This window comes from Lactuca saligna, chromosome 9 (assembly GCF_052625555.1).
Source record: "Lactuca saligna cultivar CGN05327 chromosome 9, ASM5262555v1, whole genome shotgun sequence".
NCBI classification, from domain to species: Eukaryota; Viridiplantae; Streptophyta; class Magnoliopsida; order Asterales; family Asteraceae; genus Lactuca; species Lactuca saligna.
The window spans coordinates 61,188,583-61,215,706 of record NC_136425.1 but is presented as its reverse complement, the minus strand read 5'-3'; the positions used below and the strand labels follow the sequence as shown (position 1 = coordinate 61,215,706).

Genomic DNA, 27,124 nt, shown 5'->3' with positions numbered 1-27,124 from the left:
AATACATGAAAGTTGGCCAATAGCTTGATAAAGCTTGAATCTTTAGGCCTAAGGGACCTCATATTGTCCAGATTTGAAGTCTCATATTCAAGGCATGCTCAAACAACTAAAGGAATCAAAGAGAAGATGGAAATGGTAATAAAATCCCTAGTGAAGAGGTCTAACAAACAAATGCTCAAGGTGATAGCTTTTTACCTCCAAATGGCAGCTAACACTGAAAGAATACTGGAACTTAGGGCTCCTTCTCGTTCCAAGCCTTTTGCTCCTCAAACTCCTTCCAATAATGCACTAAAAGATACAATCTTAGTCTCTCTCGCTCTCTCGCTCTCTCTCTCCTTCTCTCACTCTCTCTTTTTCTCTCTCTCTCTCTCTCTCTATCACAGATGGTAATAGCTCGATTAGGGTTTCTCTCAGCATGTTAAGGTGATTAGGGAGGCGGGGAAAGGGTTTGATGTCCTTTAAATAGGGTGCAAAACCTGAAAATTAGGGTTTTCACATTCAACTCCAACTCATCGAGTCGGGTTTCCCCAAGCCGTCGAGTAGACTCTAAAAATTACGCGGCCATCTCAATATCTACTTAGCGAGTTGGAGCCTCCAACCCGTTGAGTTTCCCTAACAAAAAGAATATAATTTAATTAAATATTATACCTAGGAGTCGGGATGTTCAACAAAGGTTCCACATTCTTCATCAACTTCCAAGCCTCCCAAGAGGACCCAAAGAACTACAAATATTGTCGTTTCTTTACCCTTCTTTGATTGGTGTTTAAATCTTTCTACAACTTGCATGATGATCCTTGGTGGGTATAAAATGTTATGTTATGTTCAAAATTTGAAGTCTTCCATTGCCATATTTTAAAAGTTTATGAAACTATTTTGAACTAAAACCCAACATAATCACCAAAACATGATTTCCTAAACATCGCTGCACAAACTGGTCAGTTTTGTTAGCGCGCCATGATTTCACGCCCAAATTTCGGTCTGCAGGTTGTAGTAACTACCACTGCGTATGTTCTATTGTCCTACAATCAAAAGAATTATTATTTAGGGATTTTTTTTATGTATGCTCCGTAACGGAATTAGGGTTTTTGATTGTATTCAGGAATTAAGGTTTGTGTATGCATGTTCCGGAATCCAGAAATCATGTACGGTATTCTGGACCATAGAGTCCGGACCTAGTTCATTGTACTCCGGGCATGATTTTTGGATTCCGAACATGTTATGGACTAGCAAAAATCACGGTTTTTTTATTACGATGTATCGTGTAGTATAAATGTATAAATGTATGTAATCGTATAATTGCCCTAAAAAGATTAAAATTCACATAAAACCCTATAATACGTATATAAATGCGTAAACAAACTTTTTTAATGTATAATAAAAAGTGCATTTAATTATAAACAAATTTGAAACTTACAAATAAAAACTGCATTTCTTCACTATCGAAAGACATTTTCAGTTATAGAGGTGTTCGAAATGGGATGTCGAAGTGTAGTCCGAAACAAAGGATGTGGAGTTATAGTCCGAAACGGGTTAAATGGTATATATAGCAGAACCAGATTCCCGGGTCGAAAATATCTACCCATTTCACTGAATTTAAAATCGGATCTTGAACAACCCATTCCGAACCAAGTAGTCATTTTGCCAAAAAATGTTATTTTTAAAAAAACCAACAAAAAATAGTTAGATTACTTAATTTCCCCGCTTTTAGTTTAAATTCAAGTTATAAACCAAATTGCCACCCTTTTAAATTTATCACACAAATCTATAGAAAAATAAATGATTTTTTTTCTTTGCTAAAATGATCTAATATATCCTTAAAATGATATAAGGGGGTGTATTACACGGATTTTATTAAAAATAAAATTTTAATATGAATATATATAAACATTAAATATTTTATAAAATAATGCTTTACCATAACAAAATGTAATTTTTTGAAACATTTATGAAAGAAATCAAATTGTTTGGCGCATTTAAGAGAATTTATTATCAAATTAATAGAATGATAACTTTATATATAACTAACCCATTAGAATTTTTGGGAAATTTATTTTAAAAAAATTGAAATGTTAAAAAAATAACAAGTGGAAAATAACAATTTTAAGATTCCTTAAAAATGACATGTGTTAAAATGATGGATGAGAGGACAGGTGACAAAAGTATTTTTATTTATTAGTTAGGATTTGTTGTGAGAATAAGCAGTAAGCAATATGGAGAGGGGGGTGCTTATTAAAATTAACTTATTTAGCTTAGACAAAATTGCAAAAATGGTCCGTGTGGTACATATTTTTTGGGGTTTCAGTCCAAACCTCGACTTTTTTGAATTCATGGTCCTTTTGGCTTAGTTTGTACGTACAATTGGTCCCCCAACTTAACTTCTATTAAGTTGTTGCCGTTAACCCCCTCATGTGTCTCCCACATGAGGGTATATTTGTCTTTTCACTTCTAAGGGACTATTTTTGTACCTGAAAAAAATATATCCTCTTTAAAAAAATTTAATATCTATTTATTTATTTTAATAATTAAAAAATAAAAGATCTCTCTCTCTCTCTCTCTCTCTCTCTCTCTCTCTCTCTCTCTCTCTCTCTCTCTCTCTCTCTCTCTCTCTCTCTCTCTCTCTCTCTCTCGTTTTGTGGTAAACCTGAAGAAACATACACATTACACACTATTTCCCTGCCACAAACCTCCAATTCCGTTTTCATCATCTTCAACGTCTTCATCTTTCAAGCATATCACACAAACCACCGCCATACACCACCTTTCAACCACCATCTCCAACCCTGGTATTCATCTTGCCATCACAGACCCGTCATCATGGAATTTGTCTTGTTCAGATTCGTATGGTTTCTTGTTGAATTTGAATTTTGGACCCAGTTAAGCTCTCTATGAAACCGTTACGATGAACACAATCGAGTTCGTTGCCACGTACCCATCTCCTACCCGTGGAAAAAACAACTTTGATTCATAAAATGAGAAAAAAGGTGAAACATTACACAGAGAAGAGAATTTATACAAATTTATACCTCCTCATGGTCTAGCCAAATGTCAGACAATATAACAAACATTTCATTAACTGTCCTTAATTCCATTTTTGCAAGTCTAATCTGGAGAAAAGAAATCAAAGAAACTTCCAAAACTTTTTTTTTCCTAGAAGTTGAGTGTAATATTAAGCAAAATATGAGTGACATGGTTATTAGATTATAGTTATTTGAAGTGAACTAAACCAATTAAAGGCCTAGGAAGGATACGATGTCTTCTTTTGCAAGGATCCCACCACCAAAATAATCAAGTCGTGTGACTAATGAGGCTGACTTCTCTCTATCTTCTAATGGTGGAAAACCAAATGTTTGAACCTGGATAACAAACAAGAATAAAAATGAGTCCATGAAAACTATGGATTAATCACAAACATATGATTTAAAGTTTGATGTTAGTGAACAAGTTTAATAAGGTTTAGTGAAAGGGTATAAATATAATCAGACTTACTTGAAAAGTACCATCTAGTAGCATTTCCCCTTGAGCTAAAACTATTGTGTTCTCTGAAAAATATCCTGTTGTTATTTTGTAAATAATGTTAAGGAAAAACCATGTCACTGTATGACATTAGTAGTGTTGCTTTTATATAATGATTGTATGAAGTGCTAATAGATCATTTCATGTATGTGTGAGTTTATAGATTACCATCTTTAAATAACTTTCATCGTAACTTAATTCTCTTTCAAGCAATCAATCCACTGTAAGTCTGTAACATAACAATTAAGAAAAGAAATTAAGTGATTAAGGATATTGTATGAGAAAGATTGATTTCAATAGCTCCTGTAAGGTCTTCTAAGTAGAAATGGCCATCTTCTAATTGAGATATGACACCCATTACCCAACATACTCCAGTTCGTCCAACTAGAGATTGAATTTTAGATATCTACAAGGAATAAATACCAAAAATAATGTCAAAAGAGTTTCAAATTTGCTAAAAATAAAGTGTTGAGAGAGAGAGAGAGAGAGAAAGAGAGAGAGAGAGAGAGAGATAGAGAGAGATAACATCACAGCTACCAAATTCGGATAATTCACTATCAAATGAAGAATTAGAGAGAGACCTCTTTCATTTTTTAATTATTAAAATAAATAAATAGGTATTAATTTTTTTTAAAAGGGGATATATTTTTTTAGGTGTAAAAATGGTCATTTAGAAGTGAAAAGACAAATATACCCTCATATGAGAGGCACATGAGGGGGTTAATAGCAACAACTTAACGGAAGTTAAGCCGGGAACCAATTCTACGTTCAAACTAGGCCAAAAGGAACATGAATCCAAAAAAAAATGAGGTTTGAACTGAAACCCCAAAAAATGCATACCGCATGAATCATTTTTGCAATTTTGTCTTTAGTTTATTTCTAACACAATAAGCTGATTTTTAATGATTTTATACAAACACTTAAACTTAATTTATTGCAGTGGGAATAAGCAATAAGTAATAATCACCCTCTTTTTTTCCTATCCAAACACCCATAAGTTTTGATAAAATAACAATAATAATCAGCTAAATATTATGATCGAAAACCGTGGAAGCCAACATGATGAGATTCATTTAGGGTTGAAAATGGAGGTGAGAGACACGCACCTAGACGTCACGTGAATGGATAATTCAGCTAATTATGAAGGGAACTCATGGTGGGCCTGTTTCTCTGCTAACTAATTACATACAATTTACTCCATATGGGCCTACGATTGGTGCTTATTTGACGTTGTTTTTAATCGATAATGATTTTTTTTAAATAAAGTTTGATATGATATGGGATTACACCATGTCATTGAGCATGAACCATGGATGATAAAAGAAAATCCAATGTTTCTCGGACAATAGGATCCACATACCTTTCTTAAAAACCGGTGTTGGTTAACATCTTAGTCCCCCTCTTCAACTCTACGATAAAATGGCCTTAGCCTTACTCGCCGCAAGCATGACAAACCTTTGGAAGTTGATTTGTATAGTACCAGTACTATGTGTGAAAATGGTACCAATACGTCTGTTTATGCTCAAATTCTTATTGAGATGTCGACCTGATCTTTGCAGTTTAACTATTTTATTTTATTTCTGATCTTTGCAGTTTAATTATTTTATTTTATTTCGTAAACAAATATCATTTATTGTTTTTGAAAAGTGCAAAGTGAGACCAGTTTTCAAAAATGGTCTCTATCGTTTTCAAATAATAGCATTGTTAGTCAAATTTTCATAAATGCTTCATACCTGTCCATGTGGTTTCAGAAAATGACTTGTATGGTGCTTTTTATAACATTACCATTTGTCATTGTCGCGATTACTTTTTTTAAAAGGAACAATATGCTCTTGTTAAAATTTCAGAAATGGTCCTTGTGTTTTTCAAAAAATGACAAGTTAATCATTTTTTAACCATTGCTACAATCACCGCCTTCGGCCACCACCAACACCACCACCACCTCTAGCCACTGCCATTACCACCATCATCGCCTTCAACATACACCAACACCACTTTCGTTAACGCTACCTTCGACCAATAGCACCACTATCTTCAACATACTATAGCATTACATTCAACAACCCCCCTCATCATCACCACCTTCAACAACTACCACCACCGCCGCCACCTTTAACCAGTGCCACCACCACCATCTCCTTCAGCTACAGCTACTGCCACCACCATCACCAACACCTTCGTTCAGTGTTCACGAGGGGATAATATGAGAGAGTAAAGGGATAATGATGTGTTGATTTTTATGAAATGGTAGATTTATCATTTCAATTTTCAGGCATTAAAGTTGCAACGTTTTGAAATCAAGTGTCCATATTTGAAGCGTTTTTGAAAGTTTTTATCACCAAGCCATTTTCGAAAACCATGGGACCATGTTTTTTTTAAAATTTTTTGTGACTTTTATTTTAAACTAAAATCTATAAATTTAAAATCTACTCAAGTAGCTTTTAAGGGTTTTTGAATTATGATATTTTTATCTAATTTTATACTTTCAAAAGCTAATACTTTTTTTTTCATAAAACTTGTCGCTACCATTAGTAGCAAGTTTTTCAACACACATCCTCCATTTAACTACATAGTATTGTATGCACTTTATGAAGTCGTATTTCGTTTTCTGAAATTGTTTCTCATTATTGTCTTAGCTAGTTCTAATATACAATCAAATAAATGAGAAGTTTTTTGAACAAAATTAAATTCTATAACAATTGTGGTACTAAAAATTTCATTTAGAAAACATTTAGTGTAATTGATCAAAATAAATATATTGATTATGCCGTGACTTTAATCGATCGAAATAAATATAAGGATAATGCCATAAAGAAATATCATAATATATAAATATTCTAGCTTTTAAATATACTGCCTTTACTTTATAACAAAGACAAGTTAACAACCATGAAATTATTGGGTAGTTGCATTAGACTAAAGTCCACGTGATAGCAGTGATAGCAGAAAACGAACCAAACTAACTACACCTACTTCATAAAAGAGTCTTGGCACTATGCGTACGGGCTCCACGACGAGTTATTGTCGCTAGACTCGTACTGATTTCAGTGACTCGACGAACTCAGCCACCGCAACTCGGGAAGAACCACCATCCATCACCGCAGCTTTAGCACTCTCACTGATCGCCGAAACATGTTCCCTCAACTTCTTTCCACTATCTTCCTCCATCAATTCCCTCAGTCTCTCTGCCAACTCCTCCGCCGTCACAAACCCATCCTCCCCCATCTGCAACGGCAGCGCCACCTTGATTCCCTCGACCAAATACACCCTATTCATCTTCTGCTCGGCATATAACGGCCATGCCACCAATGGCACTCCGTTATGCATAGCTTCAAGAACCGAGTTCCACCCACAATGACATACAAATCCACCCACTGATTCATGTCTCAGTATTTCACCTTGTGGTGCCCAGTTTTTCACTACCAAACCCTTCTCTTTATTCCGTTCTATAAATCCCGCCGGAAGTAAGTCATCAAGATCCGGCTCTTTCAGTGCAAATTCATGCACTTTTTGGTTCTCCGGCGGTGGACTCCGGACCACCCACAAGAATCTTTGCCCGCTTTTCTCTAGCCCTTTTGCCATTTCTTTCAACTGATCCTTCTTAAACTTACCCATACTACCAAAAATGAGAACCACCACGCTTTTACTGGGTTGCAAATTCAGCCACTTCAAGCACTTATCCCCACTATTGTCGTCGGAATTGTCTCGAATCAGTGGCCCAACGTAGTAAGTTGGCGGAGTTGGGCCGTCCGGTATGCACTCGCCGTCGGCAATCGCCTTCATGACTTTTGGCTCAAGTTTTGCGAACGTGTTCACGATAATACCACTGGATTTGGCCATGTTTTCTGATACGCTGAGTAAGCTTTTGTAAGAATTACTGTTTCTATCGTACATCGTCATCGGCATGTCGAGAGAATAAATGGGCGGTGTTCCCGGTGGTTGGATATAAGTTCTTAGATCTTTAAAGCTCTCAGAGATCTTCTCATGGAGTGTCCGCATGTACAGCATAATGTTGAGGCCAAAAGCGCTTCCGGTGAACAAGTAGTACGTTGGTATGTTGAGGCTTGTGCAGACTTCAAAAGCATCGTTCGACATGAAATCAAGAATTCCGGCTTTAATGGTTGATTTCTCCGAGATGGTTTGGAGGGTGTCTCTAATGATGGGTTTGTAGAGTTTGCTTATTTGGAAAACATGATCGAAGAAATGGGTGGAGGTATCAGGTGGGTGAGGGAGGGTAGGAAGGTTGTGGAAGGTGATGGATGGGGTGGTGGAGGTGACGTTTTTGATGTAGTTTGCGGTGGATTTTGTTTCGTAATGTGCCGGAGTAAGGAGGATGGTGATGGTGAATGTAGGGTCGTGGGTAAGAATGAGTTCGCCGAGCTCCACCATTGAGATAAGGTGGCCGATTCCTAAGGACGGGAGCATCACCACCACACTTTCCATTTTAGAATGGTTAATTTGTGAATCGTTGTTCTAATTGAATGTCGTTTTATAGTGCTCCATTAGGTTTGGAAGAAATTTTATTACAGAAATAAAGCATCGCATAGATACTTTCATAAAATCTTAGTTTACAGGATTTTATCTCGAAGACAATATATTTTTTATTTGTATATATAGTTGATAATTGAGTTTTTTTTTTTTTCCGTTCATATTTACTCTTTTAAATTATTAAACTGTAGACATTCAATTTTTATGATCGGTTATTTCATGTTAATCAGGAAAAATAACTTAATAGGGTAATATATTTCTCATTTTGTACACATTTAGTCATTAATATTTTTTTTTTGTTTCAAAATATATCATTTTTATTTTTGTACTTATTCAGTAATTATGAATGATTTATTTCGGTTTTTCTCACAATATCTTACATGAGACAATCATTGATGATGTGTTTTGAGCTGTTGATGCTTATGTCCACTGCGACCTCAATTGTTTGGTTGTAGGTCTTATGTTTTGGCTTAGATCTTGTGTTGTGAATGTCATAACTTCTTCATACGATATAAAATTTTAATGATCTTTATATCCACGTTTTCGTTTTTGGGTCTACTACAACTTTCGTTAAGATTACTCCCGTTAAAGTGTAATATATTTTTACTTACGATTTTATAAAAAAAATCATACATGCATTCATAAAAAACATATAAGTATAAATATCATAAGTTTGGGCCAAGTTGGACCTCAGGCTAAGGCCTAATAAGGAGTTTGGCCCAATTTGGAAAATTAGGCCAATTATGGACCTTGTATATTTGAGCCTTTGGATCAAGGATTTGGAGTTGGGCCTTGGCCCAAATTAGGGAAAGGGTAAAATGGACTATTACCTTATGTTTGGGCCATTAGCCAAGATTGATATTCCAACTGTTGATTAGTGTTCATTTACTGTGATAGTTCGGGATTTACGGTGAGTTAGTTATCGGAGGTTTTCAGTGTTCGACATTATAAGGTGAGTTTTCCTCACTATACTTAGGGGTCGAAGGCACCAAGACTGGCCCATTGGATTGATATCCTAGTAGTTATTGATATGTCGAGTATGAGTTAAATATGCATGCTAGTTTGATATGCTAGTCTGGTAGATCTGTAGCACTACCTGTGATATTTTCTGATTATATGTATGTGTATTTATATGTTACATGTCGACATGTTGTGTGGGAAGGGTTGAGGTTATAGTGCTCCGTACGGTAGCCAACAAACCCTGGAGTATGTCAGATATGAGCTGAGGGTCGGGCAGGGCATGTTAGACTCATATTGAGGTCTCCTGAGCATTCCAGACATGAGCTGAGGGTCGGGCATGACATGCCAGACTCGTATTGCGGGCTAATCTTTTGTATTCCAGTCCAAGGACTGAGGGAGCAAGCCAGACATAAGTTATGGGCCCAAGGGGGGAGCTAGACATATGTTGTGGGCTCGAGAGCAATCCAGACATGAGCTATAGGCCCGATAGGCAAGCCAGACTCATGCTGTGGGTTTGGGAGCAATCCAAACATGAGCTATGGGCCCGAAAGGCAAGCTAGACTCATGTTGTGGACTCAGGGGTAATTCAATCTGTATAGTTGTGGATCCATTACATGTTTTTATTTGTATATGTGTTATTTGTTATGTATTGGTATTTTGGGGGAACTTACTAAGCTTCTGGCTTACAGATGTGGATTTTGTTCAGGCACATCGGATGATCGAGAAGGCAAAGGCTTGATCGTGTACCTCCTCACATTTTATGTTACGATTTCTGGGATTTCTCTAATGTTAAACTATTTTGAAAACAATTTGCAAAATAATGGATGGTTTTGGAATGTTTAAAAAAGTTTAAATTTTTCATGAATTTTACAGATGTTGCATTTTGGGCCCAATTTGGAAGATTGGGTCATAAATTAGGATTTAGGTTGCCATTTAGGATTTGGGCCTTGGCTTTGGGTCAAGATAGATAAGGGGTAAAATGCTCTTTTACTCTGGTTATGGGCTAAGTGGTTGAGATTCTTGGTCATGGGTCGAAATCAAATTAATAATTGGATATTATTTGATGTTGATAGCACGGGGAATTTTCGAACCAGCTGGCAGAGATTCTTTCTAGTGATTCAACAGCTAGAGGTGAGTTTTCTCACGGTGTTTAGCGGGTTTGAAGGTACCAATGTTGGACCATGATTTTTTATGTTAATATGCTAGATGTCTGCGTGACTCTTGCATGTGTTATGTGCTTGTATGCTTACCGAGTAAGGCCCGATGCCAGGCGCGGCCCGATGACCATTTTGTATGCTATTTATCTTTTTATTATTGCATGTGTTATGTGTTTATCTATTATATGATTATATGTATACCGGGTGGGGCCCGATTTAAGGCGAGACCCAATGACTGACAGATTTGTATACTGAGAGGGGCTCGATGCCAAGTGGGGCCCAATGACGGGCGGGCCCATTATGTGTTTATTATGTATGGTATGTAGTATTTTGGGGAAACTCACTAAGCTTTGTGCTTACAGTTTTTAATTTATGTTTTCAGGTACTTCTCGTTCGAATGGGAAGCGTCTGGGATGATTGTAGTGTACACATCACGTCATTCCGCATTTTATGATTACTCTGATGTTTTGGATGTATTTGATACACTTTGGTCCTCCATGGTTTTATGATGATGTTGGATAATAGTTTTATTAATTTTAAAAACGAAAGTTTTTGGTCTTAATTTTTGGTACGTTACAAGTTGGTATCAGAACCTTGGTTTGAGGGATTCAGACGTACTATCGGGTATGTCTGAACTCAAATTGAGGGTTCGGTAGAATTTTTCAAAAAAAAAAAGAAATTTTTTATAAAAAGGGTTTCGAATAAAATAAAAGGTTGTGGTGCATGCAATTGACCTAGCTCAAGTAAGTTTTCCCAAAACACCCATACATGTTTTACGATATGCCTTGAGTTATGAATCTATGAATCGAATGCTAGTTAGGGCTAAGGATCTTCTTAGGATTTGCATGATAGAATGCTAGGAGAGATGCCTTTATATGCATATTGTATGAGCTTGTAGACTTGTATGCTAGTACTGATCAATCCGTGATAGGATTTTCCGATTAGGCTATGCTTGATTTCGATTACTCGATGCTCGAATTCTGCTTTCTTTTTGCTTTTTAGGAGTTCTCGCTAACTTCATCTAACTAGTAAGCGAATATGCTAAGTTACATATTACGGAAACTAAATAATTTTAGAAGGTTTGGGTTTAACTCTATTGTACAACTATTGTTTGAGTCCAACTGTTGTAGTGTGAGACCTTTCATTCGAAGAATTATCTAGTTTTGATGATATGTAATTGTATTTGTAACCTAGTTAGAAGGTGCTGGTGGGAGTTCCTTCTGCAACTAATGGCGAAGAGTGGTGTAGTGTTTGCCCTTCGAAAACTAAGAAGATATTTAGTGTTGGGAGCCTTGTTTTGTGGAGAGTTGTATATTGGGATAAGGAGTGACTTGGATGATTCACAACAATCCTTGAGGAAAGTACGGATAGATGTGGAAAGTAGTATGACCTCGTACTACTGGAAGCAGAGGATTCATACTCGAGTTAAGGAGAGTTGTTATGAAACCAGGAAGCTTGTAGCGTATGATATTTATCGATATTGTTTTTGTGTTTTCTGATGATTTGTATGGTATAATTTCAGTATGGTAACTCTTTGAGTCAGACCGGTTAGTGGCTCTGGTGCTAATGAGGGATCAGGCTCAGGTTGTGTAGACAGGTAGTAGGATAATCAGAGCAGGATTTCATATCGTCTGAGATTACCCGCAACATATTTGAGCAGACTCCTGTGATCTTTGGTACGATCAAGGAGGGTATCATGGAGGTGTTGGAGGAGTACTTGGGCTCTTTCCATTATGAGATGGTGGCTTTGATTGACACATGTTAACAGATCTTCAAGGAGTTCCGAGCATGTAGGGCTCGGGATTAATACGGGCAGAAGGAACCAATGGCGAGTAGATGTTGGTTAGCAGATGTCGCTAACGCCTTCCGCACTAGCAGTTGTCCCAATGTGGCAAAGGTCAGACTTGCTTCTTTTCTTCTAAAAGATAGAGCTCGAGACTGGTGGGAGGAGGTTGGGTGCTCCGTTAATGATGAGGCTATTGATTCGCTGACATGGGATGATTTTACAACGAGATTCCAAGCTAAGTTCACACCAGTGATTGAGGTGCAACACTTGGCGAGGGAGTTCTAGGACCTTCTCCAGACTACTGAGACGGTGGCTAAGATCACAACGTTGTTTCAAGAGAGGGTGATGTTTGTTCTGCGGTATGTGGCGGACGAGGAGATGAAGAAAGAGAGATACCATGAATTGCTAAGGAATGATATTCGATAGTTTGTGATCCGATCCAGTTGTAGGACACTGGAGGATATGATTGCGAGAGCCAAAGAAAGAGAGATTGATCTTGATATGGAGAGGAATAGGAAGCTAGACTAGGCTCACATTTCAGGGGATTCAGGCAAGAGGCCCAAGGTATTTGATTCCATGTCGAGAGGCCTGCAGGGCCGGAGCTGCTGTGGAAAGTACGACAAGACGCACGATGGGGCATTCAGAGTGGGTGGGTTTGGATGCTCAAAGTGCGGCCAGACAGGTCATATTAGCAGGATTGTACTGCTACCACAACCACAACCACCAAAGTATCCGATTTAATTTACTTCCATTGCAATCATAGGGGTCACAAGAAGGCCCATTGTACAAGTTTGGCAGCAGCGAGACCAGTGGTAACACCCACTCCAGCAACACTGAGGATCACCGATGGCTACCAGGGAAAGGCGGGTGCGCCTGTAGTGAAGATCATGGATTTTCAGCTGACGGCCGAGGAGGCTCGCGTAACACATGATGTGGTGATTGGTATGTATCTTCTCATTATCTTTTTATTTACATTGAATTGCCTGCTTATAATTATGTGTTTTATTTTAGGATCGTTCTTCATGAACGATATTTCTTCCTTGGTATTGTTTGATTCAGGGACTATCCGATCTTTTGTATCGCTTACGCTTAGAAAGAGGTTTGCTGGAGCTTCGGGTGAGTTGGATTGTCCTTTAGACATCGAGATTGCAAATGATCGATTTGCCTGGGTGTTGACGTACCCCACTAGGAATCTGTCAAATACAACAGAGCCGTCAGTCTGACAAACAAATCCGAATGACAAACAACTAAAATTGGGTCCTCATGCTCGTTCCTACCCTCGCGCTCCCGTTCTTATTCCTTAGCACCCAAGCATCAAGGCCAGAGTCAAGAAAAAACAGTACCAACCCACTTGCAGGGCGAAAAGTGTGGTCCCTAAAACATCACACCTGGAAAACCTACGCCAATGGCAAACACCCACTTGCGAAACATGACCCATTAATCAGAGTCCACCTGGCTCTGGCAGAACCTAAAAAAGTAGAAAGTATTTTCGGGATCTGTCCCCCCTCCTTTGCCACGGGTATAAAGGCCCCCTTTCTCCCCCAAGAGATGGAGCCAATATCAAAAACCCTTTAACACTCTCTTTACGCTTTTTACCCCATCTCTCTCAGACCCTCACTGACTTGATCGTTAGAGCCTCGTTCCGGGACAACCTCCTGGACTGTGACATCCCCAAAATCACGGCCAGAAAAGACCGATTTTCATTTATGCTTTATAAAATAATTTCAGAGTAAATCTTTTTGATTTGAAAGAGTTGCGGAATTTGTTCCCAAAAACAAAGTATGATAAAATAAGATTTACCAAAGCATTTCTTAAAGAAATGTATTTTTCATTATATTACAATACTTGGAATGTCATGTTCCGATAAACAAACCAAAAGCATAAACATTTAAATATAGACCTTACAACAGTTATTTACAACAACAGGTCTATAATCAAAAAATAACTTGACAAGTCATCCAACTTATGCTCTGGCGCCACAACCTGTAATACAAAGAAACTGAGTGGGTCAGGCTTGGGAGCCTGGTGAGCATATAGGGTTTTCAACCCATAATAAATAATTATATTTAATTCCACCAACCAACAATAACCCAATTACCCATTCCCGTTATTCTCACTTTACATCCCTAAGACAACTAACATAAGGGACATAGTCTAAGAATATTTCATCGGGACGACAACACATGCTTCGAGGGTTCCTCAGCAATATAAGTCAAATAAGGCAACCATGAGGGGGATGGAGTACAACGAATTAACACCCAAGTTCATTAACACCTACAGGTGGCGAGCCTGCTAGTGTTCCACAAGACTATCTAGAAAAGTCTGCGGTCGTCATCTAAACTCCGCTAGATGACTGAATCAAAACAACAACGAGGCCTCTCATCTGTTTATTACACACCACCTATCTACCCATGTTCTACCCAACATATTAGTAGATAAAAATATACATTTTTATACATAGTTTAAAAACATGTATAGCATGCTTTAATCAATACATATTCCACATAACAGATGAGGCACACACACATAACACGTATTTCATAGAGAATAAATCAGATCTATGAGATAGAAGAGAGTGAATATACATTCACACATATAACAACAAAATATATACACATAGCACGTATTTTATATAAAATACTTCATAATATTGTATTGGAAGAAAATAGCTACACACTCACTTGATCAGAAGATGATCGGACAGCACTACGGCTTACAGCAGTAGTAATCCTCAGCAGATCTGGAAGACCTTCACAAAAATCGAACTTCTCGCGGGCAGAGCTTCGGCTCGGGAATCGCACTTCTTGGGATCTTTGGGGCTTCGGGACTTGCTTCGGGTCTCGGGATGATACCGGGGCTTCGTGGGTACTTCTTTGCATGTAAATCGAGGTAAAATGGGGGAGAGAGGAGAGAAAATAGCAACCCTAAATGGCTGGCCCTTCAAATCAATTTATAGGGCAAATTTGGCCCTTGCCACGTCGTGGCACCCTTTTTCCACGTCGTGGTCTTGGTCGTCACTGCATATGTCATCGCAAGTTGCATCTGGGTCACTCCTGGAGGTGTCAGAAGACTTGCCATGTCGTGGTATCTGACAGTTTTGGGGTTTCGCGCCCCGAACTTTAGAAATTCATAACTTTCGCATAGGAACTCCGTTTTCGACGTTCTTTATATCGACGCGAAGGTGAGATTATGCTCTACACCTCTCGTTTAGACTTCATTGGCTAATTTTGACTTGAGTTTTAATATATTATAAGTATATTACTTATATATTATTTTTAGTAGGCCGAGACATGAAAACTCTGTTCGAAATTCATAACTCCTTCATCTGAACTCCGTTTTCGTCTGTCTTTTTATCGTTAGACTACTATCAATGAGATCGTCAATTCTTATTCAGAAATTTTTGGCTAAATATCACTCGATCTCTATTTCGAGTATTCGGGCTGCATACCGCTAAGTCGAAACTTCGAAAAATCATAACTTCCTCATACGAAGTCAGATTTAGGCGTTCTTTTTATGCACGCTCTCGGTTTAAAGAAATCTACAACATTCGCTTAGATCACTAAGGCTAAATATTGCACTAACGTAAATTTCACTTTTTACGTCATTCAGCGTTGTCGGTTTTGTCGCGAAACTTCGACAGGTCATAACTTCTTCGTTATAACTCAAATTTCGGCATTCTTTATATATTCGGAAACCTCGTTTCAACCACTAAAACAATATCCATAGATATTGGCTTTATCTAACATTTCATTTTGACGCTTATTTTTTATTCTTAATTAAATTAAGTCACACAATTAAGCACATAACACATAATACTTAAGTATTTCATCATTAATACATCAAAAAGAGTTACAAGGGTTAACCTAGACTATTACATCAATGATAATACCTAGCCTGGAAACGCGGGCGTTACAATTCTCTCCCCCTTAGGATGATTTCGTCCCCGGAATCACACGTCAACAAACAAATGCGGATAACGACTCAACATGTCACTCTCCATTTCCTAAGTGAGATTTGACCCATTCGTATGTTTCCAATGGACAAGCACTAATTCGACCATCTTGCATCGAAGCTTCTTAGTCTTTCAGTCAACAATTGCCTCTGGTTCTTCAATTAACCTCTTGTTTTCATCAATTCTCAATTCAGAAATTGGAATTATATCGGGAACTTCTTCCGTGAACTTCCTCAAATAACACACATGAAAAGTGTTGTGAATTCCATTCAGTTCTTCGGGTAATTCGAGCTTGTAAGCTTGGTTCCCAATTCTCTGAAGAACTTTAAACGGTCCAATAAACCTTGGACTCAACTTTCCCCTTTTACCAAATCTTATAAGTCCCTTCCACGGCAAGACTTTAAGCAAAACCGAATCTCCAACCTCAAAAGTCATCGGTCTTCGCTTCTTGTCAGCATAGCTCTTTTGATGATCCTGAGCTGCTAACATTCTTTCTCTAATTATTTTCAACTTTTCAACGGTTTGATGGACCATCTCAGGACCCATAAACTGCTTTTCCCCAGCCTCAAGCCAACAAGACGGCGTACGACACTTTTGTCCATACAAAGCTTGATAAGGTGTCATCTTTATGCTCGAGTGGAAACTATTATTGTAGGAAAATTCTACTAAAGGTAAGTGTTCATCCTAGTTACCTAGGAATTCCAGGGTACATGCTCTCAACATATCTTCAAGTGTTTGTATTTTTCTTTCACTCTGACCATCAGTCTGCGGATGGTAAGCTGAACTTAAACATAATTCGGTACCATTTCCTCTTGTAGACTTTTCCAAAACCTTGAGATGAAACGACTATCACGATCCGATACAACCATTAACGAAGCACTCGACGCCTCACAATTTCCTTTACATAAGAATTCGCGAGCTTTTCCATAGACCATTTCTCATTGGCTGCTATGAAATGCGCACTCTTAGTGAATCGATCAACGACCTCCCAAATCATGTCGTGACCATTCTTTGTTCTGGGTAGTTTAGTGACAAAATCCACACTAATGTCTTCCCATTTACCCATAGGCACAGGTAAAGGTTCTAAACTCCCATATGGTTTCTGATGTTGTGTCTTGACTCTCGCACAAGTCACACACTCGGCCACATACTTTGCAACATCAAGCTTCATCATCGGCCACCAGTAGTAGGGTTTCAGGTCCCTATACATTTTAGTGCTACCAAGATGAATCAAGTACATGGTTTTGTGAGCTTCTTCCATCAGAATATCCCTAATTCCTCCTGACTTAGGTACCCAAATAAGATCTTGGAATACCTTCAGTCCATGACCGTTTGTACCAAACACCAACGTTTTGCCCAAACGTTCCTCCTTCCGGTCATTCTTCTCAGAAGCTTCCTCTTCAGCTTTCTTTATACTCTCCACAATTATCGAGACAACTTCTATTCTCAACACTCTTGGCCTTTTCCTTTCAAGATTGACTTTCCGACTGAGAGCATCAGAAACAACATTAGCTTTACCGAGATGGTAAAGTATCTCACAGTCGTAGTCCTTGAGTAACTCTAGCCAGCGTCGTTGCCTCATATTCAATTCTTTCTGATTAAAGAGATATTGGAGACTCTTATGATTAGTGAAAAGTTTGCACTTTGTGCCATAGAGGTAATGCCTCCATATTTTAAGAGCGAAAACTACCACAGCCAACTCCAAATCATGAGTCGGGTAATTCTTTCATGCTCCTTCAGTTGTCGAGACGCATATGCTATCACCTTTTCTCTTTGGGTCAAAACACAACCCAATCCAACCCCAGATGCATCGCTATAGACAGCGAAGTCTTCAACTCAATCAGGTAGAGAAAGTATCGATGCCTCGCATAGTTTCTTCTTTAGCTTCTCGAATGCTTCTTTATGCTTATCACTCCAAGCATAAGTAGCTCCTTTGTGGGTTAAAGCTGTTAATGGAGTAGCAATCGAAGAAAAGCCTTAGATAAACTTTCGATAATATCCGGCTAATCCTAAAAAGCTTCGGATCTCCGTGAGACTTTTCGATTGTTCCAACTTCATCACAGCTTCAATCTTTGCTGGATTAACCATTATCCCTTCTTGGTTGACCACGTGACCAAAAAATTGGAATTCACGAATCCAAAAATCACATTTGGAGAACTTTGCATACAGCTTCTCCTTCTTCAAAACTTCTAACACTTCTCGCAAGTGTATGCGATGTTCCTCTTGGCTTTTCGAGTAAATCAGAATGTCATCTATGAACACTATCACAGATTTATCAAGGAACGGATTACAAACCCTATTCATTAAATCCATGAATGCTACTGGAGCATTGGTTAGCCCAAACGACATAACCAATAACTCGTAGTGTCTATATCTAGTTCTGAATGCAGTCTTCCCGATATCTTGCTCTCTTACTTTTAGCTGATGATATCCTGACCTAAGATCGATCTTCGAGAAATAGCTCGAACCTTGCAATTGATCAAATAGGTCATCAATCCTCGGCAACGGATATCTATTCTTTATTGTTGCCTTGTTCAGCTCTCTGTAATCGATGCACATTCTCATACTTCCATCTTTCTTCTTCACAAATAACACCGGAGCTCCCCAGGGTGATGAACTAGGTCTAATGAAACCTTTGTCCAATAACTCCTAAAGTTGCATCATCAGCTCCTTCATCTCCGTCGGTGCTAATCGATAAGGTGCTTTTGCTATTGGCGTGGTTCCTGGTAACAAGTCTATTCTGAACTCCACTTGTCTATCAGGTGGTAATCCAGGAAGATCTTCGGGAAATACTTCAGGATAATCACATACCACTGGAATACTCTGCATCACCTTATTTTCCTTCTTAGCATCAATCACGATTGCTAAATATGATGTACATCCCTTGGTCAAACACTCTCTGGCTTTCATTAGGGAAATGATTCCAGAATTTACTCGACGTTTGTCCCCATACACCATAAATGACTCTTTCCCTAGCGGGTTTACTTTAACTATCTTCTTCTTGCACAATATCTCGGCGTCATTGGCGTTAATCCAATCCATTCCCAGAACGACGTCGAAACCATTAAGTTTGATAGGCAATAATTACTCGTGAAACTTATTCCCATTAAGGTCGATTAAGATGTTTTTCATACGATGGCTAACAGGTATAAACTTGCCACTACCAACTTCGACTAATAAAGCATTATCTAGTCTATCAATAGGCAAGGCTAGTTTTCTACCAAACTCAATCGAAATAAAGGAGTAGTTAGCTCCAGAAGCGACATCAGCTTCATCTTTCGCAGCCTCAAGTGTCATCTGGAAGGCTCTCGCCTTCGGATTTGGTGGAATGTTGGGCTTAGCTGCCTCCTTCTTCTTCGGACAGTCTTTCAAAATGTGCCCCTCTTCATTACAACCAAAACACATCCTTTTTGTTGGACGGACACTCATTGGCAAAATGCCCAATTTTTCCACACTTGTAGCAAGTTACATCCTCACTACATTTCCCAAAGTGGTTTTTCTTACACTTATCACACCATTTCGCTTAGCCTCCTTTTCCTCCAAACTTTTTCGAATCATATTTCGAAAATTTGCTTCTCTTACCGGAACCATATGTTCCCTCAAATTTTCTGTCCTCACCAACCTCAACCTTGTCGGTGGTTCTCCCCTTAATCATGTTCTCAACAGACTTGGCAGCCCAAATAGCTGCCTCTAGAGTAGGTGCCTGACGAACTGGCACTGCGTACTCCCATGAGAGTCCCTTTGCGTACCGGTCAACCTTTGTCAGCTCGTATGGAACGATGCGCAAGCAAAACTCCATCTTGTCTGTAAAGTTATTAGTGTATTCATCAACTGACATGCTACCTTTCATCAATGTTAGAAACTTATTCTCCAATTCCAACAGATTTTGAGCCGAGCAGAACTTGCGCTTGAACTGCACCAAGAATTCTGCCATGACAATTGTAGTGGCTCATTAGGGCTTAGAGTCTTCCCTAGAGTGTTCCACCAACGAACGGCTCCACCTCGGAACTGACGCGTTGCATAGATAATCTGCAACTTGCCTCTGCAGCCACAAGTCATGAAGGCTAACTCCATTTCGGAGATCCAATCCATAACTCCAATCGGGTCCTCCTTTCCATTGAAGTTTGATGGTTTTCAAGTTAGAAAGTCCTTGTACTTGCATCCCATTCCATCATTCCTTCCGTCATGGTTGTAACTATCGGTGGGTTGGCTTGACCAACAGACCCACTGAAGTTTTCACCTTCCGAGTGCCCTTCATTTAATTCAAGCTCTTCCACACGAATTGACAGTTCTTCATGATTATGTTGAAGCAACCGCCTAGTCTCCTCCATTTGACGATCCAACATTGTTTGAATCATCATTTTTACACCAGCCATTGTTATTGGCTCCAGTGCTGCAGCTACAACAGGTAATTGTTCAATCACTGGTGGTTGATTCCTGTTTTCATCAGCATTTCCAACTCCACTTCTTGTTCTCACCATTTTTGATCTATACACCAAATAAGGTGAAATTAGATCCTTATTCACGATAGATATTCAAATCATCCTTATCACTCCGAAACGTTTACATGCTAGTTCTAATATTGTAGATGTACGCTTAGAATCCTACAGACATAAGGTTTCTAGATCCGGTCGGCAACATACCATAAATCCGAACAAATAATATCATATATGGAAAACATGTAACATTTAGCACATAAAAGCATTTTAGGCAACTTTCCTAAAATAAACTAGTGCTCGTGTCTAAAACATAACAGACACATATCTCAAAACTTCACATAGCATTCTAAGTTTAAGTCTAAAAATCCTACAAATTCCTAGTTCGCTTAAACTAATGCTCTAATATCAACTGTGACATCCCCAAAATCACGACCAGAAAAAACTGATTTTCATTTATGCTTTTAAAATAATTTCAGAGTAAATCCTTTTGATTTGAAAGAGTTGCGGAATTTGTTCCCAAAAACAAAGTATGATAAAAATAAGATTTACCCAAGCATTTCTTAAAGAAATGTATTTTTCATTATATTACAATACTCGGGATGTCATGTTCCGATAAACAGACCAAAAGCATAAACATTTAAATATAGACCTTACAACAGTTATTTACCACAACAGGTGTATAATCAAAAAATAACTTGACAAGTCATCCAACTTATGCTCTAGCGCCACTACCTATAATACAAAGAAACTAAGTGGGCCAGGCTTGGGAGCCTGGTGAGCATATAGGGTTTTCAACCCATAATAAATAATTATATTTAATTCCACCAACCAATAATAACCCAATTACCCATTCCCGTTATTCTCACTTTACATCCCTAAGACAACTAACATAAGGGACCTAGTCTAATAATATTTCATCGGGGCGACAACACATGCTTTGGGGGTTCCTCAGCAATATAAGTCAAGTAAGGCAACCATGAGGGGGATGGAGTACAACGAATGAACACCCAAGTTCATTAACACCTACAGGTAGCGAGCCTGCTAGTGTTCCACAAGACTATCTAGAAAAGTTTGTGGTCATCCTTTAAACTCCGCTAGATGACTGAATCAAAACAACAACGACGCCCCTCATCTGTTTATTACACACCAACTATTTACCCATGTTCTACCCAACATATTAGTAGATAAAAATATATATTTTTATACATAGTTTAAAAACCTGTATAGAATGCTTTAATCAATACATATTCCACATAACATATGAGGCACACACACATAACACGTATTTCATAGAGAATAAATCAGATCTATGAGATAGAAGAGAGTGAATATACATTCACACATATAACAACAAAATATATACACATAGCACGTATTTTATATAAAAACTTCATAATATTGTATTGGAAGAAAATAACTACACACTCACTTGATCAAAAGATGATCGGACAACACTACGGCTTACAGTAGTAGTAATCCTCAGCAGATCTGGAAGATCTTCACAAAAATCAAACTTCTCGCGGGCATAGCTTCGGCTCGGGAATCGCACTTCTCAGGATCTTCGAGGCTTCGGGACTTGCTTCGGGTCTCAGTATGATACCGGGGCTTCGGGGGTACTTCTTTGCACGTAAATCGAGGTAAAACGGGAGAGAGAGGAGAGAAAATAGCAACCCTAAACGGTTGGCCCTTCAAATCTATTTATGGGGCAAATTTGGCCCTTGCCACGTCGTGGCACCCTTTTTCCACGTCGTGGGCTTGGTCGTCACTGCATACGTCATCGCAAGTTGCATCTGGGGGACTCTTGGAGGTGTCAGAAGACTTGCCACGTCGTGGCACTGCTTGCCACATCGTGGTATCTGAGAGTTTTGGGGTTTCGCGCCCCGAACTTCAGAAATTCATAAATTTCGCATACGAACTCCGTTTTCGACATTCTTTATATCGACGCGAAGGTGAGATTATGGTCTACAACTCTCGTTTAGACTTCATTGGCTAATTTTGACTTGATTTTTAATATATTATAAGTATATTACTTATATATTATTTTTAGTAGGCCGGGACAGGAAAACTCTGTTCGAAATTCATAACTCCTTCATCTGAACTCCGTTTTCATCTGTCTTTTTATCGTTGGACTACTATCAATGAGATATTCAATTATAATTTAGAAGTTTTTGGCTAAATATCACTCGATCTCTATTTTGAGTATTCAGGTTGCATACCGCTAAGTCGAAACTTTGAAAAATCATAACTTCCTCATACGAAGTCAGATTTAGGGGTTCTTTTTATGCATGCTCTTAGTTTAAAGAACTCTACAACATTCGCTTAGACCACTAGGGATAAATATCGCAATAACGTAAATTTCACTTTTTACGTCATTCAGCGTTGCCGGTTCTGTCGCGAAACTTCGATAGGTCATAACTTCTTCGTTATAACTCGGATTTCAGCATTCTTTATATATTCAGAAACCTCGTTTCAACCACTACAACATTATCCATAGATATCGGCTTTATCTAAAATTTCATTTTGACGCTTATTTTTTATTCTTAATTAAATTAAGTCACACAATTAAGCACATAACACATAATACTTAAATATTTCATCATTAATACTTCAAAAAGAGTTACAAGGGTTAACCTAGACTATTACATCAATGATAATGCCTAGCATAGAAACGCGAGCGTTACAATGGACGACGACTGACGATCTCATCTTCTTTTTTGTGATCCATAGGCTCTTCATTCCCTCCCTTAGAAAGACAGAGATAAGTCGGTGACATATCACAACAGTTGCCGCCATCCGGATGTCCACCAAGTGTTGCACAACCTTATAAACAACAACACGTGCCTACAATGGTGAGAACATGCACTATGTTGATGCAACACGTCAACATTGACCCATACGGAATTGTCACGTGTAGTAAGGCAACCACCAGGTGCCAATTGATTATTTCCTTAGTAAACAAAGCGCTGGCACCAGACACACAACGAAAGCAAGACGGAGTGTTCACGATCAATGGATCATGCAGGAAATGAGAGCGAACTCAAGAAAACTACGACATGAAAGCATTGACCCAATGGATCAACAATATTAACTTTTCACCAAATAACTCGAGACCACCATAGTGGGATCCTAGAGACCCAATCCTCATAACCTCATACCATAGAGTTTTTACTAACGGGTTCATGTAACACCTTGTATGTTTTCTTCAGTATATGTATTTTTCTCTGGGACTCGACGAGTTGGGGGATCAACTCGTCGAGTAGGGACATGGTTGCAGACATTTTAAGTGACCGACTCGATGAGTCGGGAGACTGACTCGGCGAGTAGGTTCTGGATAAGTGAAACCCTAAATCTGAGGGTTTGCACCCTATATAAACAACTTAACTCATCCTCCCTTGTCCATAACACTCTCTTGCAAGCTTCATATCGAAACCTAGTTGTTTGTGAGTGAGTTAAGGCCATTTTTGGTGTTCTTGTGTGGATTGTAAAGCTTGGAAGGAAGAAAGGAGCTTGGAAATCGAGTTGGGGCTTGTAGATCCGGAGATCTTAATTTTCACCAGCTTCAAGGTATAACGCCCCTGTCTTGACTCATCTATGTGTTTATTCATCTTTAACTTGGGATCTCCATGGATTTCTAAGCCATTTTTCGGGTTTGGAAGTGTTGAGTGAGTTTTGACTTCAGATCTGCGCCTTAAGAGGGGTCTCATGGCATAAAGGTGCCAACTTTAGGGCCATGAGAGCCCCATGCACATTGTAGGACACTTTATATGGATTTTTGAGCTAAAAACCCCATGCATGTGCATCAAGTTTGGAACTTTACGTATAAAATGGACATTAGGAGGCTAAATCTATGGTTTTGGTGTGTTAGACCTCATTTAAATCGACTGTATGGAATTGGTCAAGGTTGGACTCGACGAGTTGTTCTTAGCACTCAACGAGTCGGTAACCATTATGCACCAAACCCTTTCGGTGAATGGATAAGTGTTAGGAAGGAAGTCCCTTGTGGGTTTAGACGTGAAAAGGGACCTGGAAGCCATGGGACTCAGCGAGTGGTATGAGCAGACTCGGCGAGTCCATAGCAATTTCCTAATCTTTGAAGATGGACTCGATGAGTTGTTCATACAACTCGGCGAGTTATAGACTAGACAAGTTCTTAAGTTGGAGATGAACTCGACGAGTTCAAGAAGGAACTCGGCGAGTCGGATGAAGGTGGTCCCGGTGCTATGATTGAAGGAGAACTCGTCGAGTTTTGCTAGACTCGACGAGTGGAGCGAGGGTTTTGTGTGGGATTAGAGAAGCATGGACTCGACGAGTTGGTAGGCCAACTCGGCGAGTCAGGTCAACTAAATGTTGACTTTGACCAATGTTGACTTTGACTGAACTTGGACTGACCCTGTTTAGGGTGTATGTGATGTGTGTTGACGTGAAGGTTGTCGTGTAGGGATCGAGGAGTCGTGGGGAGTCGACTTGTGCACCGAGGATAGTTCAGACACTGCACAATATTGAGGTAAGTTACCTTCCAGTAGGGGTGGGTCTAAGGCCACAATGTCGACCCACCAAAAAGGGGTATTTAGAAGATAATGGTCTTTGTGATAATTATCTTGGTCTGGTTATGTGTTGGTTATGAGGTTTATCTGGGTAGTACGTTATTTGTATGGTAGGGATTAGTTTCCCTGATAGTGGTCCTTAGGACCCAAGGGTAGGTCAGTACCGGATATGCCTGACTATATGCTTATATCTGTTGATTGTATGCTAGTAGTAGGGGTGAAATAGTCCCCAGTTACCGGTTGAAAGATATTGATGTTGATTACCGGTTGAAAGATACCGATGTTGATTACCGGTTGAAAGATACCGATGATAGTTACCGGTAGAAAGATACCGATGAAGGTTACCGGTTGAAAGATACCGACGATATTGTATGGTATGTGGTATGATGGGGGAATTCACTAAGCTTTGTGCTTACAGTTTTGGTTTTGGTTTCAGGTACCTCTTCGTCGAAGGGGAAAGAGTCGGCGGTGTAGCAGTGCATCACACACACACACATGTGTCCGCAAGAAGTTTTTGGGACTGTACTCTGATTTTCAATACTTATGATATTATGGTTTGAAATACAACATTATGATTTTGTAATGGATGTTTTATTGACAATGTTTTGGTAAAATGTTTGTTAAATGCGTTAATTCAAAAATGAAAATTTTAGCCTTGAAAATTAGGTCGTTACAGTTCAATAAGGTATACCAGTCATTGCGTTGGTCACTTGCACCTTTCCGGCAGCATTGGTTGCATATGTCTTTGACTGGTTACTTGATTGCAACAAGTTTGGTGTAATCATTCATTGTTTAAGCCACGAACAATCTACGACATGCTTCTCTCTTTGGATAGGTCCTGATGAGTTCCAACCCCACAGAGTCATTACGTTGGCACTTGTAAACGATAATCATTATATATCGGTGTTTTTGAAAGGAAATTACCCAATGCCTCTTACCACAACATATTGGAATGCCCATAAAAGTCTGTCTGCATCTACATGTCAAACTATGTATTGGTCGCGTTTTGATTTATACAATCAATTTAGGTCTATACTAAAGATTAAGTGTGAATGCATTTGAATTTTTTAATTATTTTTTGCATTAAAATATAATTTTATATTTAAGCTTTTTTATTATTTGTTGCGTTAAAATATTATTTTATTATTGTTGTGTTATGTTTTGACTTTTTTTTTTCAAAAAAATTGAATAAAAACATTTACACGTCTTTTATAAATATAGTATTATAAATTATCTATTTAATAAATGAAATAAATAATATTTTAGTAAATAGAATTTATAAATAATTAATTATAAATATGTTAGTAAAAGTATATCATCATAACCTAATTATTAAAAATAATATTAAATAGTAAAAATTATCTCATTATAATCTAATTATTAAAAAATAATCATTAAAGTTAGTGATAAGTATAAAGGGGTAGGAATAAATTATGCTTATTTTCTTGGGTGATTAGAAATGATGGATCTAGATCAGATAATTGAATAATATGTCTGCATATTCTAAACGGTTCATTAGGTGAGTTAATATTTCCTGATAATCATAAACTAGGATATGTGAGGATCAATTAAGGATCAGACATAATCATTTGTTTTTGATCCGAGAATATGGATTAAGCAAGAAAATCTTTATTGGTCCGAGAGTATTGACTAGGCGTAGTCAATCATTCTTGATCCGAGAGTATGTATTATACATAATTATTTATTATTGATATGACATTAGGGATTAGGTAAAACCATTAATTTCTAAATATGAGAGTATGGACTATGTGAGGACCAGCACGATGGGGTAAATTGCTTATAAGAGAGATATTTGTATATTGTGAGTTTTAAGATAAATATATTATATTATTGTAGGAATTAAATCATTATTTACTTATTAGGTTTTCAAACCTGACCCACTCAGTTTTTTTTTTTTTTTTTTTTTTTTTTTTTTTTTTTTTTTTTTTTTGTATCCCATATATGGATACGAAGGTCCTGCTCGATAATTATTTGCCGAGAGATTCAAAGAAATGTAAATCGTTAGTATATTGAGACATTGTAAGTCTCCGTTTATGTTTATGCTTCTTGTATCGGTTATGACATCTCCGCCTTAATAAATAAATGAAACATTTATTCGAAAATACTTTTACGAGACCAAGTTTCACATTAATGAATAAGCATTATAATAAATAAACATAAATAAAAAAAATAACGTGAAATTAAGGATGTCCATTATTTTAAAACATCTTTTAATACCATTAAATATAATATATTACAATTTAATTATTCGAAAAAAGAAAGAG

At 38.1% G+C, this 27,124-nt stretch overlaps 1 protein-coding gene and 1 pseudogene across 1 annotated transcript; both read right to left on the bottom strand.

Annotated features, from left to right (window-relative positions):
* Positions 1-2,456: 2,456 nt before the first annotated feature.
* Positions 2,457-3,564, bottom strand: LOC145018485 (DNA polymerase epsilon subunit B-like). The gene is made up of 4 exons (XM_078976363.1): positions 3,487-3,564; positions 3,249-3,353; positions 3,024-3,104; positions 2,457-2,936 (listed from the first exon to the last, which is right to left on the bottom strand). The coding sequence occupies exons 1-4, from the start codon at positions 3,508-3,510 to the stop codon at positions 2,895-2,897; spliced, it is 252 nt and encodes an 83-aa protein (XP_078832489.1). The 5' UTR covers positions 3,511-3,564; the 3' UTR covers positions 2,457-2,894.
* A 2,758-nt stretch (positions 3,565-6,322) lies between these two features.
* LOC145015108 (UDP-glycosyltransferase 88B1 pseudogene) lies at positions 6,323-7,998 on the bottom strand (annotated as a pseudogene).
* Between the last annotated feature and the right edge of the window lie 19,126 nt (positions 7,999-27,124).

Excerpts from the sequence above, each read along its gene's own strand:
- LOC145018485 (XM_078976363.1), bottom strand. The coding sequence starts at position 3,510 with ATGCTACTAGATGGTACTTTTCAA. Across the intron at positions 3,354-3,486 it reads TACTAGATGGTACTTTTCAA|GTTCAAACATTTGGTTTTCC; the intron begins GTAAGTCTGATT and ends TTTGTTATCCAG. Across the intron at positions 3,105-3,248 it reads TCCTTGCAAAAGAAGACATC|ATTAGACTTGCAAAAATGGA; the intron begins GTATCCTTCCTA and ends TCTTTTCTCCAG.